This window comes from Somniosus microcephalus, chromosome 1, assembly GCF_052327205.1.
Source record: "Somniosus microcephalus isolate GS21.2 chromosome 1, FLI_Smic_1.0, whole genome shotgun sequence".
Lineage (NCBI taxonomy): Eukaryota > Metazoa > Chordata > Chondrichthyes > Squaliformes > Somniosidae > Somniosus > Somniosus microcephalus.
The window spans coordinates 291,259,436-291,275,925 of NC_140987.1; the positions used below are offsets into that span (position 1 = coordinate 291,259,436).

The 16,490-nt window shown below is 57.0% G+C and overlaps 1 protein-coding gene across 7 annotated transcripts in view; it reads left to right on the forward strand.

Annotated features, from left to right (window-relative positions):
- LOC147124839 (lysine-specific demethylase 4C-like) overlaps positions 1-16,490 on the forward strand; it is a 645,681-nt gene that overhangs the window by 351,996 nt on the left and 277,195 nt on the right. For all 7 annotated transcript variants that reach the window (XM_085993864.1, XM_085993875.1, XM_085993908.1 and 4 more), the window contains one exon: positions 12,189-12,244. In XM_085993864.1, the coding sequence (XP_085849990.1) occupies positions 12,189-12,244 (56 nt within the window). The remainder of the gene's footprint in view (positions 1-12,188; positions 12,245-16,490) is intronic.

Here is a 16,490-nt window from a genome sequence, read left to right on the forward strand (position 1 = left end):
CGCGCGCGAGGGAAGGAGAGAGAGCGCGCGCGCGCGCGAGGGAAGGAGAGAGAGCGCGCGCGCGAGGGAAGGAGAGAGAGAGCGCGGGAAGGAGAGAGAGAGAGAGAGAGAGCGCGCGCGCGAGAGGGAAGGAGAGAGAGAGAGAGCGCGCGGGCGAGGGAAGGAGAGAGAGAGAGCGCGAGCGCGAGGGAAGGAGAGAGAGCGCGCGCGCGCGCGAAGGAAGGAGAGAGAGAGCGCGCGCGCGAGGAAGGAGAGAGAGAGAGCGCGAAGGAAGGAAGGAGAGAGAGAGAGCGCGCGCGAGGGAAGGAAGGAGAGAGAGAGAGCGCGGGAAGGAGAGAGAGAGCGCGCGCAGCGCGAGGGAAGGAGAGAGAGAGAGAGCGCGCGGGCGCGAGGGAAGGATGAGAGAGCGCGCGCGCGAGAGGGAAAGAGAGCGCGGGAAGGAGAGAGAGAGAGAGAGAGAGCGCGCGAGAGGGAAGGAGAGAGAGAGAGAGCGCGCGGGCGAGGGAAGGAGAGAGAGAGGCGCGAGCGCGAGGGAAGGAGAGAGAGCGCGCTGCGCAGCGCGCGAAGGAAGGAGAGAGAGAGCGCGCGCGCGAAGGAAGGAGAGAGAGAGAGCGCGCGCGCGCAGCGAGGGAAGGAGAGAGAGAGAGCGCGAAGGAAGGAAGGAGAGAGAGAGAGCGCGCGCGAGGGAAGGAAGGAGAGAGAGAGAGCGCGGGAAGGAGAGAGAGAGAGAGCGCGCGCGAGCGAGGGAAGGAGAGAGAGAGAGAGCGCGCGGGCGCGAGGGAAGGAGAGAGAGCGCGCGCGCGAGGAAGAGAGAGCGCGCAGCGCGAGGGAAAGAGAGAGCGCGCGCGCGAGGGAAAGAGAGAGCGCGCGCGCGAGGGAAGGAGAGAGAGCGCGCGCGAGGGAAGGAGAGAGAGCGCGCGCGCGAGGGAAGGAGAGAGAGAGCGCGCGCCGCGCGCGAGGGAAGGAGAGAGAGCGCGCGCGAGGGAAGGAGAGAGAGCGCGCGCGCGAGGGAAGGAGAGAGAGAGCGCGCGCGCGCGAGGGAAGGAGAGAGAGCGCGCGCGCGCGAGGGAAGGAGAGAGAGCGCGCGCGCGAGGGAAGGAGAGAGAGAGAGAGCGCGGGAAGGAGAGAGAGGAGAGAGAGAGAGCGCGCGCGCGCGAGAGGGAAGGAGAGAGAGAGAGAGCGCGCGGGCGAGGGAAGGAAGAGAGAGAGAGCGCGAGCGCGAGGGAAGGAGAGAGAGCGCGCGCGCGAAGGAAGGAGAGAGAGAGAGCGCGCGCAGCGCGAGGGAAGGAGAGAGAGAGAGCGCGAAGGAAGGAAGGAGAGAGAGAGAGCGCGAAGGAAGGAAGGAGAGAGAGAGAGCGCGCGCGAGGGAAGGAAGGAGAGAGAGAGAGCGCGGGAAGGAGAGAGAGAGAGAGCGCGCGCGCGAGGGAAGGAGAGAGAGAGAGCGCTGCGGGCGCGAGGGAAAGAGAGCGCGCGCAGCGAGGGGAAGGAGAGAGAGCGCGCCGCGAGGGAAGGAGAGAGAGCGCGCGCGCGAGGGAAGGAGAGAGAGCGCGCGCGAGGGAAGGAGAGAGAGCGCGCGCGAGGGAAGGAGAGAGAGCGCGCGCGCGAGGGAAGGAGAGAGAGCGCGCGCGCGCGAGGGAAGGAGAGAGAGCGCGCGCAGCGCGAGGGAAGGAGAGAGAGCGCGCGCGCGCGCGCGAGGGAAGGAGAGAGAGCGCCGCGGCGCAGCGCGCGCGAGGGAAGGAGAGAGAGCGCTGCGCGCGCGAGGGAAGGAGAGAGAGCGCGCGCGCGAGGGAAGAGAGAGAGCGCGCGCGCGAGGGAAGGAGAGAGAGAGAGAGCGCGGGAAGGAGAGAGAGAGAGAGAGCGCGCGCAGCGCGAGAGGGAAGGAGAGAGAGAGAGAGCGCGCGGGCGAGGGAAGGAGAGAGAGAGAGCGCGAGCGCGAGGGAAGGAGAGAGAGCGCGCGCGCGAAGGAAGGAGAGAGAGAGCGCAGCGCGCGCGAGGGAAGGAGAGAGAGAGAGCGCGAAGGAAGGAAGGAGAGAGAGAGAGCGCGAAGGAAGGAAGGAGAGAGAGAGAGAGCGCGCGAGGGAAGGAAGGAGAGAGAGAGAGCGCGGGAAGGAGAGAGAGAGAGAGCGCCGGCGCGCGAGGGAAGGAGAGAGAGAGAGCGCGCGGGCGCGAGGGAAGGAGAGAGAGAGCGCGCGCGCGCGAGGGAAGAGAGAGCGCGCGAGGGAAAGGGAGCGCTGCGCGCGAGGGAAAGAGAGCGCGCGCGCGAGGGAAGAGAGCGCGCGCGCGCGCGAGGGAAGGAGAGAGGAGCGCGCGCGAGGGAAGGAGAGAGAGAGCGCTGCGCGCGCGGGAAGGAGAGAGAGCGCGCGCGAGGGAAGGAGAGAGAGCGCGCCGCGAGGGAAGGAGAGAGAGCGCGCGCGCGGGAAGGAGAGAGAGCGCGCGCGCGGGAAGGAGAGAGAGAGCGAGCGCTGCGCGCGCGAGGGAAGGAGAGAGAGCGCGCGCGCGGCGCGCGAGGGAAGGAGAGAGCGCGCGCGCGAGGGAAGGAGAGAGCGCGGCTGCTGCGAGGGAAGGAGAGAGCGCGCGCGCGCGCAGCGCGAGGGAAGGAGAGAGAGCGCGCGCGAGGGAAGGAGAGAGAAGCGCGCGCGAGGGAAGGAGAGAGAGAGCGCGCGTGCGCGCGTGGAAGGAGTGAGAGAGCGCGTGCGCGCGAGGGAAGGAGAGAGAGAGCGCGCGCGAGGGAAGGAGAGAGCGCGCGCGCGAGGGAAGGAGAGAGCGCGCGCGCGAGGGAAGGAGAGAGAGCGCGCGCGAGGGAAGGAGAGAGAGCGCGCGCGAGGGAAGGAGAAGAGAGAGCTGCGCGCGAGGGAAGGAGAGAGAGAGCGCGCGTGGGAAGGAGTGAGAGAGCGCGTGCGCGCGAGGGAAGGATGAGAGAGAGGCGCGCGCGAGGGAAGGAGGAGAGAGAGAGCGCGCGCGAGGGAAGGAGAGAGAGCGCGCTGCGCGCGAGGGAAGGAGAGAGAGAGAGAGAGCGCGCGGGCGAGGGAAGGAGAGAGAGAGAGCGCGCGCGCGAGGGAAGGAGAGAGAGCGCGCGCGCTGCGAGAGGGAAGGAGAGAGAGCGCGCGCGCGAGAGGGAAGGAGAGAGCGCGAGCGCGCGAGAGGGACGGAGAGAGCGCGCGCAGCGAGGGAAGGAGAGAGAGAGCGCTGCGCGAGGGAAGGAGAGAGAGCGCGCGCGAGAGGGAAGGAGAGAGAGCGCGCGCGCGCGAGGGAAGGAGAGAGAGCGCGCGCGCAGAGGGAAGGAGAGAGAGCGCGCGCGCGAGGGAAGGAGAGAGAGCGCGCGCAAGCGAGGGAAGGAGAGAGAGAGAGAGCGCGAGGGAAGGAGAGAGAGAGAGCGCGCTGCGCGAGGGAAGGAGAGAGAGAGCGCGCGCTGCGAGGGAAGGAGAGCGCGCGCGCGAGGGAAGGAGAAGCGCGCGCGCGGGAAGGAGAGCGCGCGCGCTGGGAAGGAGAGAGAGAGCGCGGGAAGGATGAGAGAGAGCGCGCGCGCGAGGGAAGGAGAGAGAGCGCGCGCGCGCGCGGGGAAGGAGAGAGAGCGCGCGCGCGAGGGAAGGAGAGAGCGCGCGCGCGCGAGGGAAGGAGAGAGAGCTGCGCGCGCGAGGGAAAGAGAGAGAGAGAGCGCGCGCGAGGGAAGGAGAGAGAGAGCGCGCGCGCGAGGGAAGGAGAGAGAGCGCGCGCGCGCGAGGGAAGGAGAGAGAGCGCGCGCGCGCGAGGGAAGGAGAGAGAGCGCGCGCGCGCGAGGGAAGGAGAGAGAGCGCGCAGCGCGGCGAGGGAAGGAGAGAGAGCGCTGCGCGCGCGAGGGAAGGAGAGAGCGCGCGCAGCGCGCGAGGAAGGAGAGAGCGCGCTGCGCGCGCGGAAGGAGAGAGAGGGCGCGCGCGAGGGAAGGAGAGAGAGAGAGAGCGCACGCGCGAGGGAAGGAGAGAGAGAGAGAGAGCGCGCGAGGGCGAGGGAAGGAGAGAGAGCGCGCGCGAGGGAAGGAGAGAGAGAGCGCGCGAGAAGGAAGGAGAGAGAGAGAGCGCGCGCTGCAGCGCGAGGGAAGGAGAGAGAGAGCGCGCGCGCGCGAGGGAAGGAGAGAGAGAGCGCTGCGCGAAGGAAGGAAGGAGAGAGAGAGCGCGGGAAGGAGAGAGAGAGAGAGCGCGCGCGCGAGGGAAGGAGAGAGAGAGAGCGCGCGGGCGAGGGAAGGAGAGAGCGCGCGCGGGAAGGAGAGCGAGCGCAGCGCGCGGGGAAGGAGAGCGAGTGAGAGAGCGCGCGCGCGAGAGGGAAGGAGAGAGAGAGCGCGCGCTGAGGGAAGGAGAGAGAGCGCTGCGCGCGAGGGAAGGAGAGAGAGCGCGCGCGCGAGGGAAAGAGAGCGCACGCGCGAGGGAAAGAGAGCGCGCGCGCGAGGGAGAGAGAGCGCGCTGCGCGAGGGAAGGAGAGAGAGAGCGCGCGCTGCGCGCGCGGGGAAGGAGAGAGAGCGCGCGCGAGTGAAGGAGAGAGAGCGCGGCGCGCGAGGGAAGGAGAGAGAGAGAGAGCGCCTGCGCGAGGGAAGGAGAGAGAAGAGCGCGCGAGGGAAGGAGTGAGAGAGCGCAGCGCGCGAGGGAAGGAGAGAGAGAGCGCGCGCGCGAGGGAAGGAGAGAGAGCGCGCGCGCTGCGCGAGGGAAGGAGAGAGAGAGAGCGCGCGGGCGAGGGAAGGAGAGAGCGTGCGCGAGGGAAGGAGAGAGAGAGAGAGAGAGAGAGCGCGCGGGCGAGGGAAGGAGAGAGAGAGCGTGCGCGTGCGCGCGCGAGGGAAGGAGAGAGAGAGAGCGCGCGCGCAGCGAGAGGAAGGAGAGAGAGCGCGCGCGCGCGCGCGAGAGGGAAGGAGAGAGAGAGCTCGCGCGCGCGAGGGAAGGAGAGAGAGAGCGCGCGCGAGGAAGAGAGAGCGCGCGCGAGGGAGGATGAGAGAGCGCGCTGCGCGAGGGAAGGAGAGAGAGCGCGCGTGAGAGGGAAGGAGAGAGAGAGCGCGCGCGCGAGGGAAGGAGAGAGAGAGCGCGCGCGAGGGAAGGAGAGAGAGCGCGCGCGCGCGAGGGAAGGAGAGAGAGCGCGCGCGCGCTGCGCGCGAGGGAAGGAGAGAGAGAGCGCGCGCGCGAGGGAAGGAGAGAGAGCGCGCGCGCGCTGAGGGAAGGAGAGAGAGCGCGCGCGCGAGGGAAGGAGAGAGAGAGCGCTGCGCTGCGAGGGAAGGAGAGAGAGAGCGCGCGAGGGAAGGAGAGAGAGCGCGTGCGCGAGGGAAGGAGAGAGAGAGCGCAGTGCGCGCGAGGGAAGGAGAGAGAGCGCGTGCGCGCGAGGGAAGGAGAGAGCGCGGCGCAGCGAGGAAAGAGAGAGAGCGCGCGCGAGGGAAAGAGAGAGCGCGCAGCTGCGCGCGAGGGAAGGAGAGAGAGAGCGCTGCGCGCGGGAAGGAGAGAGAGAGCGCGCGCTGCGCGCGCGAGGGAAGGAGAGAGAGAGCGCGCGCTTGCGGCGAGGGAAGAGAGAGCGCGCGCGCAGAGAAGGAGAGAGCGCGCGCTGTGCGCGGGAAGGAGAGCGCGGGAAGGAGAGCTGAGAGCGAGCTGCGCGCGCGGGAAAGAGAGCGCGTGCGCGGGAAGGAGAGAGAGCGATGCGCGCGAGGGAAGGAGAGAGAGCGAGCGCGTCGCGGGAGAGAGCGCGCGCGGGAAGGAGAGCCTGAGCGCGGGAAGGAGAGAGAGAGAGCGAGCGCGCGCGGGAAAGAGAGCGCGTGCGCGCGAGGGAAGGAGAGAGCTGAGCGCGCTGAGGGAAGGAGAGAGAGCGAGCGCGCGAGGGAAGGAGAGAGAGAGAGAGCGCTGCGCTGCGAGGGAAGGAGAGAGAGAGAGAGCGCGCGCGCGAGGGAAGGAGAGAGAGCGCGCGAGGGAAGGAGCGAGCGCGCGCGCGAGGGAAGGAGCGAGCGCTGCGCGCGGAGGGAAGGAGCGAGCGCGCGCGCGAGGGAAGGAGCGAGCGCGCGCGCGAGGGGAAGGAGCGAGCGCGCGCGCGAGGGAAGGAGCGAGGCGCGCGCGCGAGGGAAGGAGAGCGCAGCGCGCGGGAAGGAGAGAGAGAGCGAGCGCGCGCGGGAAAGATAGCGCTGCGCGCGGGAAGGAGAGAGAGCGAGCGCGCGAGGGAAGGAGAGAGAGAGCGAAGCGCGCGCGGGAATGAGAGCGCGAGCGCGCGAGGGAAGGAGAGAGAGAGCGAGCGCGCGAGGGGAAGGAGAGAGAGAGCGCGCGCGAGGGAAGGAGAGAGAGAGAGCGCGCGCGCGAGGGAAGGAGCGAGCGCGTGCGGGAAAGAGAGCGCGCGCGAGGGAAGGAGAGAGAGCGCGCGCAGCGCGAGGGAAGGAGAGAGAGAGCGCGTGCGCGAGGGAAGGAGAGAGAGCGCGCGGGAAGGAGAGAGAGCGCGCGAGGGAAGGAGCGAGGGAGAGAGAGCGCACGAGGGAAGGAGAGAGAGAGCGCGCGTGCGCGAGTGAAGGAGAGAGAGAGAGCGCGCGAGGAAGGAGAGAGAGCGCGCGAGGGAAGGAGAGAGAGGCGCGCGAGGGAAGGAGAGAGAGCGCGCGCGCGCGAGGAGGGAAGGAGAGAGCGCTGCGCGCGAGGGAAGGAGAGAGAGCGCGCGCGCGAGGGAAGGAGAGAGAGCAGCGCGCGCGGAGGGAAGGAGAGAGAGAGCGCGCGCGAGGGAAGGAGAGAGAGCGCGCTGCGCGCGAGGGAAGGAGAGAGAGAGCGCTGCGCCGCGAGGGAAGGAGAGAGAGAGAGCGCGCGCGCTGCGAGGGAAGGAGAGAGAGAGCGCGCGCGAGGGAAGGAGAGAGAGAGCGCGCGAGGGGAAGGAGAAGCGCGCGAGGGAAGGAGAGAGCGCGCGCGCGAGGGAAGGAGAGAGAGAGAGCACGCGTGCGGGAAGGAGAGAGAGAGAGCGCGCGCGCGAGGGAAGGAGAGAGAGCGCGCGCGCGAGGGAAGGAGAGAGAGGCAGCGCGCGCGAGGGAAGGAGAGAGCGCGCCGAGGGAAGGAGAGAGCGCTGCGCGCGCGAGGGAAGAGGAGAGAGCGCGCGCGCGAGGTAAGGAGAGAGCGCGCGCGCGAGGGAAGGAGAGCGCGCTGCGCGGCGAGGGAAGGAGAGAGCGCGCTGCGGCGCGCGAGGGAAGGAGAGAGAGGCGCAGCGCGAGGGAAGGAGAGCGCGCGCGCCGAGGGAAGGAGAGAGAGCGCGCGCTGCGAGGGAAGGAGAGAGCGCGCGAGGGAAGGAGAGAGCGCGCGCGGGAGGGAAGGGGAGAGCGGAGCGCGCGAGGGAAGGAGAGAGAACGCGCAGCGCTGAGAGAAGGAGAGAGAGCGAGCGCGCGAGAGAAGGAGAGAGAGCGAAGCGCGCGAGGGAAGGAGAGAGAGCGAGCGCGCGAGGGAAGGAGAGAGAGCGAAGCGCAGCGAGGGAAGGAGAGAGCGAGCGCTGCGCGCGGGAAGGAGAGAGCGAGCGCGGCTGCGCGCGGGAAGGAGAGAGCGAGCGCTGCGCGCGGGAAGTAGAGAGCGAGCGCGCGCGAGTGAAGGTGAGAGAGCGAGCGCGCGCGGGAAGGAGAGCGAGCGCGCGAGGGAAGGAGAGTGAGCGAAGCGCGAGCGAGGGAAGGAGAGAGCGAAGCGCGCGAGGGAAGGAGAGTGAGCGAGCGCAGCGAGGGAAGGAGAGAGAGCGAGCGCGCAGCGAGGGAAGGAGAGAGCGATGCGCGCGCGCGGGAAGGAGAGAGCGAGCGCGAGGGAAGGAGAGCGAGCTGCATGCGCGGGAAGGAGAGAGCGAAGCGCGCGAGGGAAGGAGAGTGAGCGAGCGCGCGAATGAAGGAGAGAGCGAACTTATGCGCGCGAGGGAAGGGGAGAGCGTTGCGCGCGGGAAGGGGAGTGAGCGCGGCGCGCGAGGGAAGGGGATAGCGCGCGCGCGGGAAGGAGAGAGCGACGCGCGAGCGCGGGAAGGAGAGAGCGAGCGCAGCGCGCGGGAAGGATAGAGAGCGAGCGTGCGCGAGGGAAGGAGAGCGAGCACGCGCGTTGCGCGCAGGAGAGCAAGCGCGTGCGAGGGAAGGAGAGAGCGCGCGCGCGAGAGAAGAGAGAGAGCGCGCGCGGGAAGGAGAGAGAGAGAGAGCCCGCGCAGAGGGAAGGAGAGCGAGCGCGCGGGGGAAGGAGAGCACAGCGCGCGAGGGAAGGAGAGGGAGGGCGAGGGAAGGAGAGGGAGCGCGCGGGCGAGGGAAGGAGAGGGAGCGCTACGGGCGAGGGGAAGGAGAGGGAGCGCGCGGGCGAGGGAAGGAGGGAGCGCGCGGGCGAGGGAAGGAGAGAGAGCGCGCGGGCGAGGGAAGGAGAGGGAGCGCGAGCAGGAGGGGGGGCGAGAAGGAGAGCGAGAGAAGGAGAGAGAGAGAAGGGGAGAGAGCGAGGAGAGGAGAGAGAGAGGAAGGAGAGAGAGGAGAAGAAGAAGAGAGAGGGAGGGGAGAGCGAGAGGAGAGAGAGAGAAGAAAGAGAGAAGGAGGGGAGAGAGAGGAGAGAGAAGGAGAGAGAGAGGAGAGAGAGAGCAGAGAGAGATAGAGATAAGGAGAGAGAGGGAAGGAGAGAGGGAGAAGGAGAGAGAGGGAAGGAGACGGAGAGAGAGGGGAAGGAGACAGAGAGAGAGGGAAGGAGAGACAGAGAGCGAAGGAAGGAGATAGAGAAGAGAGGAAGACACCGGGTGAAGAAGGGGGTCCGCCATTTTGTGAGGTCGGTGGGAAGTTTGAATTGCGGCGGCCGAAGGAAGGAAGAAGACGAGCTCTCCCTCCTTCTCCCACCCCTTCACACTTTCCCTCTCCCTGCCCCTCTCCCTCTCCCTGCCCCTCTCCCTCTCCCTGCCCTCTCCCTGCCCCCCGCCCTCTCCCTGCCCCCCCGCCCTCTCCCTGCCCCCCCCTCTCCCTGCCCCCCTGCCCCTCCCTCTCCCTCCGACTCACCTCGGTACCAGAACTGAGTCAGTCCGACACCGGGAAGCCGGGTGCCCATCGCTCAGAAAGCGAGCCCGGGGTTCCCCATGTTCAACCAGGCGGGCCTTTGGACCCGTTTGGCCGGGCGGCAGTCGAAGGCCTTTCGCTCCGGACTCCCGTGTCCGAGAGCCCGGCGGGTGAAGAAGGGCGGCCGCCATTTTGTGAGGTCGGCGGGAGAGAGAGAGAGGGTGGGGAAGGAGAGAGAGAGCCGCCGCTCCTCCGGTCGATGTGTTCCGGGCCGACCCCTGATGAGCGTCCGATCTGCTGAGCCGGAGCCCTCGCCACTGCTCCCCTGCTTGCTGTCTCTCGGGCCGCGTGGTTCTGTTTTCCCGCGCAGCCGGCCAGAGAGAAGAAAAACATAAGAGATGAAGAGAGACGTGACTGAGTGAACGATCTAATTTAAAGCAGCCTCTCCCCCGCTAAAAGGTGAGAGCCGGAAGGAGATTTTGCGGGTGAAGAAGGGCGGCTGCCAGCGCTTCAGGCCCAGCTGGTCTTTAATGGCCGCCACCCACCTCAGCTCCGCTCCCGCTCGGCAGTTTGAAGGATTAGGCCCCGCCCACAAACGCCATGAAACGCCCCCCAATTGGTCAACCATCACGTCACTCAACGCTAATGAGCGATAGGATTGGTCAACCGCTAATGAGCGGATTTTTGAACGTTTTTTGTATGCTGTCGGAACAATTTTTGTCTGACCAAAAAGTAAATATGCCTATGACACTCCCCTGATCATAACCTTTCTTTTGATATAACATATGTGTAGGTACGCTCTATAACTTTTGAGTGTATAGCGGACACACAGACAGACAAACCAACTGCTTTTTATATATATAGATAGATAGATTTGTTTAGGGTATGGGTCTTCATATCAAAGGGCAAGAAATACATAACTCTTAAGAAAAGATTAAACTGATTTGCATCTTTCCTTCGTTATCAAATATCTCTTCAGCAGTGCTTCGTGTTACCAAAAGGTATTGCTTAACACAACTGGGTAGAGTTTCCGCTTTGGATGTAATCGACAATCCATGTGCAATTTGCGCCCAAAATTGTGCTAGTTTTCAGAAGTGTTATTTTTCTTGAGTTTACACTCAAACTCATTTGCATATCTCTGAATCTTCCAAGAACCAGCATGATAGGGCAGTGTTTTAGACCGTAATTTTAAAAAAAACTTTAGAAAGATATTCCTTGATTTTTTTTAAGTGTGTTAACCTGGTGCAGTTTGATGAATATAGCTGAAAATGGGTTTATCACAAAAATAAGCACTTTAATCAGAGTGTCAATCCACCACCTGTAAGTAACCTGATTTTAAATAATTGAAAATGACTTTGAAAAACCTATACAGAATCATTTCTTAGTTATATTGGTGTACAGTAGTCAGTTTCTTAGTAAATGAAAAAAATTATATTCAAAAGCTATTAAAACATTTCTATTAGTGTCCTTGCACCTAAAAAAACAAACGGCTTAATTTTTAGAGCCTCCTCGAAGGTCTGCAAATGAGCGCAATTAGCGGACACTTGCAATGGTGATTAATCCAATCTGGGAACATGGCCAGTTTTGTGAGCGGGGCCGGCTTCTAGCGTGATGTTTTCAAAACTAGCGCAAATGATCATGGAAATTTGATTTGTACGGAAAGTAATTTGCGCTTAAAATTCCATGACCTTTTGCACTGGTTTCGCAGATTTTGGGCAAATTGCATCAACAAACAGTGCAACCGAACGGATACTCCAGGCCAACCTATTTAAATTCAGAACTTCAAAATTGGATAGTCCTACAGACTTTTCTGAATTCGCTAATGTTTATAAGAATAATTTTGTTTTCCTGGATTTTTTGAGTTCTTCGATAATAAGTAAGAGATGCAGTTATGGTAACCAGTTACACTTTCCCTGAGTTCCTGTCCGAGTCCTTCCCCATTTGACTGCTTATTCCTCAGCTGCATACTGTCAGACGGTTTTACTGTACTTGCTGTAGTTGTAGGAGATCTGCTAATAAATACTAGAGATCATTTTTGTTTTCAAAGTTGCCTCAGGAAAAAGTTGCAGTTCATGATTTATTTGTTTTTTGAAATCTTGCACAAATAAAAAAAATCCAGTTACTTTCACTATAGCAAAGAGTGGTTTCCCTAGGAGTATTTGTCCCACTTTAATTGTCCATTGAGGAATAGGGTTGGAAGGGAAGGGTTTACAAATGCCAGGCCATGTCATCCTCGATTAATGGCCAGCTTTACTGTAAATTATAAAAATTATAAGCATCGATGCACGCTGGGAATTGCAGCCTGCTACCTTGTTGAATCTCTTCAGCTGACAGCGCTAGGTCTGGGGAGCCACATGAAACGTTTCTAACATAGGCACAGGTTCTGACGGAAAACATTATTACAGCCATTTCTAATGCAATAAATGCTATTGTACAGGTAAGCTTAAATACTTTCTTTCAAATTTTGTCAGTGTTACAAACCTCATTAATGCAATTTTTTGCCTCAGTGAGAATCCAAGATGATGACTCAAATGACTTCCAAAAAATATTTTCACTCATGATATTGGTACCCCATTTCCTTTTTTTATTGGTGGCATCTGCTGTTTGCTTATTGTTGCTTAGTTATTTTCAGATGTCTTTAGCTGTGTCTCTTTGGACATTTATGTACTCACTTTTGCCCGTTTCCAATTGGTACATACTCTACCCTTTCAATTTGTTGCTGTTTGTTTTAATATCAAAATTGAGCTAATCAATTGCAAGTGTGATGCAGAACTTTGCAAGTAGACAAAGTATATTCCATTTTCTCAATTCATTGGAGGTTATTCCAGGAATCTTTTTCAGATTCTGAAAAATTCTCTATCTCCACCTGAGAATTTCTGATGTTGCTTTATGGTGTTGTAGTATTCTGACTTTCTACTGTTTAAGTTAGAGTAATCTTCAGTGGAATGTGATCTGTACGTAATGTGCATTTCACAACTGAGGAATGCTTTGATTGGTCTTATGTACAAACTTAAATGTTTGCTACCTGGTGTGTTTTATATCACCTTTAAATTTGTCAGTGTAATAAGACTGCAATAATAAGTATATATAGATATAGTGACAACTTCATAATTTGTGATATTAAAGTTCTTTAAGATTTGTAGAAGTAAAATTATAGCCACTGACATTTTTGTAATTGACATTTATATGTGTGGGAAAGGGTTGACAAAATAAATTACTTAAATGTTTTTCCCATTTTCTGCAGGATTGTTCCCTGTGCAATTTGAGGGGTGGTGCACTTAAACAGACTACTGATAATAGGTAAGTTATTGCTACATAGTTGTAAGAATGCTCTCCCTTATTGATCGATCAGCATTACAACATTTATTCTAGATTTGTTTCTTAAAAAGACTTGAAGTCAGACAATAGTTTTAAAATAAAATACAATTATGCAGTAGAATCCTTTCTTGGCAGACCTCTGTGTCCAATGGGCCATTTTGGGGCAGTTATTGCATTGTTCAAAAAGATTAGCGATCTTTTCAATTGCAGCAGCCTCCTGTTGACAAAACCTGCACGCTTGGCTAGTGTATACACATGGCCGATCATGTAATGGTATCTTACTCTCTCTTAATGTTTTCTTTCTTGGAAGCAAGGAAGCAGCAACACATGTGCTTTACGATGAGGCAAGGATTACTTACAGCTTTGAAATTGCAACTTAATCTGCAGCAGGCGGTTAAGAAGGCAAATGGTATGTTGGCCTTCGTAGCGAGTGGGTTTGAGTACAGGAACAAGGATGTCTTGCTGCAGTTGTACAGGGCCTTGGTGAGACCACATCTTGAGTATTGTGTGCAGTTTTGGTCGCCTTATCAGAGGAAGGATATTCTTGCCATGGAAGGAGTGCAGCGAAGATTCACCAGGGTGATACCTGGGATGGCAGGAATGATGTATGAGGAGAGATTGGGTCGATTGGGCTTGTACTCGCTGGAGTTTAGAACAATGAGAGGGGATCTCATTGAAACTTATAAAATTCTAACAGGACTAGACAGACTAGATGCAGGAAGGATGTTCCCGATGGTCGGGGAGTCCAGAACCAGGGGTCACAGTCTAAAGATAAGGGGTAGGCCATTTAGGACAGAAATGAGGAGGAATTTCTTCACCCAGAGAGTGGTGAACCTGTGGAATTCTCTACCACAGAAGGCAGTAGAGGCCAATTCATTAAATATATTCAAGAAGGAGTTGGATATATTTCTTAAGGCTAAAGGGATCAAGGGATTTGGGAAGAAAGCAGGGACAGGGTACTGAATTTGGATGATCAGCCATGATCGCATTGAATGGCGGAGCAGGCTCGAGGGGCCGAATGGCCGCCTACTAGCTTCTATGTTTCTATGTTTATCATTACCTCTGAAAACTAACTTGCATTATTTAGCTGGTCATACGAAGTATGGTGAAATACAAGCGTAGTAGCTAAGTACTGCACCTGAAATAATGAGGATAACATCACTGAGTTTCTAAAAGCATATAGCAAGCTATGAAGGCCAAAATTCCTTTCCAGCCATAGAGATTTGCTTTTGTCCTAATCAGGGACATGTATACTACAGTTGCAAGTGTTTGCAGGTTTCCAATTTCCAAGTAGGATTAATTTTTAAAAAAATCTGTGAATACATGGTGCTTTGTGAACTTATCGTGCATAGGATCAATATACATGTGTCTAGAAATAAAAATCGTTTCTCTTTTAGCATTCATGACCACTGGTGGATCAGAATGGTTGTGGTCCCTTTAAGACATTTTTGCCATTGACATCCTGATGCTAAGGCAGTGCCCATTTAACATCCTTTCCTGAATTGAGTAAAGTCACATTTCCTCAGCTGACATGTCAGTTCTTTTCCCTGCTGCAGGAGAAAAGCAACTCTTGACTGTTTTACCGTGTGATCGAATGCCATTATAATCTCAGTGGAAAGTGTTTCTTCTGCTTAATTCTTTGATGTTTGGAACACTGGATTCAAGTACTGGAAAAGCTCATAGTGACTGATGAGCACAATCACACCGTTAGTGCCAATCCTCAAGGATAACATGGACCCAACTAAGGGGAAGTCAGAGTCAGACTTGCTCCTTGCAACTACTCAGGATGACGACCACAATTTTGAAGTAATGGAATCTCTTCGGACAAGTATCCATAGTATGATAAAATTTGAAAATACCTATCAATTGTTGCCAGGAATTTCAAAAGCAAACTTCAATAGCATGAGGGGTCAACTAAAAGAAACTGTTGAAACGTTCAGGCAAAGAAAAATTGAAAATGTTTAAAACTAATATGAAATATATAAGATAAAGTACATACCAAAGAGAAATAATTAGAAGCTTCAATGATGCTAAAGGCCATTGTACTTGGATATTCTGAGTCCAGATCTAACATGGAATAGCACAGAAAATAACATAATTTGGCACTAATTGGCAGTCTAACCAAAATGGCTGGTGTAGGAAATGTCACACCAGGTGCTGCTGTGCAGATGAGGTGAAAGCATGTTACAGGAAACTTTGGTTTATCCGGAGGTTAACTGTCTGGAATGCTCGAGCCACCGGCAAAAATCAGGAGCTTTTTCGTTGCTTTTTTTTCACCAGTCAGGCTCTGCAAGGTCTCGCTGAAGCTGTTGCTAAGCTACAGAGACGCTTGCAAGGTACGGCCGACTGTTTAGAAGCTGCAACAGGGTTTGTTGCCAGATACGGAGCTCAAAATCTCCGTATGTTTCAACATTAGCGCTGGTTTGTCCGGCAGTTTTGATGGGATGGCAACAGCTCGGTCCCGTCGGTGCCGGATAGCACAAAGTTTCCTGTATTGGGACGGAGTACCAGGAGCTTTAGCTTTCTGTGCTATTGCTCTCCTGCTTGATGCTGATACTGGGTGGCTCAACTTGTGACTTAATTAATTCCCCCCGATAACATCTTGTGCCCCAATGAGCATAAAAATTCACATTCCCCAGCACCTCAAAAAGGGAGGAAACTCTTCACGGTTTGCAGCTATGTCTTGGAGCAATTTTAAGGGCTACTTGGAGCACTCGTCATACTTTTACCAAAACATTGATTTGTTTTCCGAGGATTATTTTTAAGTTGATACATTTGTTGTGGTTTAAGGTGCTTAATCTAGACAGAGAGCCACCTCCAAGTTAATACTGCTGGGTCAGATTCCTGCATTACATTATGCAGAATAAATGGATACCCTGCTTAGAAATTGGATCACGCTGGACCCTGTAAAACGAGCTCCTGAGAGTCCAATATGAAGGGCAGCATGCGTGTCTCATTCCGTGCCGCAAATGTGCTACCCGCCATATTAGTTAGACCTACTCAGTAGGTGTCCAGGGGGTGTGCCTGAAACTGCCATTAGGCCCCCAATTTGCATATGCAATGGACCTAAAACCTATTTCAAGCCCCTTTTCCAAATTGGCGGCTGCTGTGCTTGCTGCGGTCAATTTCTTCAAGCGCACAGCAGCCAAACCAGCAGTCCTTGTAGGAACCGCTAGAGGCTGCCACCAAAAAGGTAAGTTTCACGTTATTAGCTTACCTTATTGTGGAGCCAGGCAGACCGCTGCCGTCCATTGCTCGCCTTCATCCCGCTTGCCTCCCCCTCCCCCGCCCTCCTCCTCCCCATCCCACAAAGACTGCCCTGTGGCCCTCGGCCGGCATCTGAGCCTGTTGGTCTAGCATTCCCACCTGCACGATCGACGAGTTACCTCTGGGGCTGTTAATAGTGCCTGCAGCTTGATAGTCCTGCCACCGGGCTCATTAGGCACATGTAGCATGTGCTACTCCGGGATCACACCCCAATTTTGGCACAATCTAATTTCTAGGCCTCAGTGCAAGATGAAGATAGCAAGATTACCATCCTGATGTCCAACTCACTTTTTGAATAAAGGATCCTTACATCGGAACCCTAGTCATATAAAAATAATAATTATTAGTCAATCTTCTGTGGCATTGCACCTGGGGATAGAAGACCAGGTATAGTCTTTACGTGAAGCAGCATTAGAGGTTGGGGGATAATTGGACCAAGGCGTGCAGGCGTAATTGAACCCCGTTTTAAAGTTGCACATGCAGTCCTTACATTTATATTTATATTATTATCAGTTCCGATGTTCAATAGTAATGGAAATTGCCTATGTAGACATGCCATGCTGTAAATGTACACTACTGTCAGTGCAGCATCTTCACCAGGGGAAGGGTGTAATTATAGCATGACAAGATTACATAAGCAGATTCTGTTGTGTCTGTGTGTTGATAGAGACACTGAAGACAGGAGTTGGTTTCATAGGTGTTTACTAAACAAAGTCTGGAGGGGAACTAACTGATACAACACAATATACAGGCTTATATAGCCCGAGTGGCCATTACCAGCATTACAGTACACATGGGGCTCTTAAAGGCACATACACTACAATTCCTCCCCTTTTAGCCAACCAGTACATAATATTTTAAGTAATTATTAATTACATGTTACAAGAAAAATAATCTACACATTGCTGCAGTTAATTAATTATAAGTCAGTCTCTCTGGAGGCTTCCTGACTCGGTCCAGA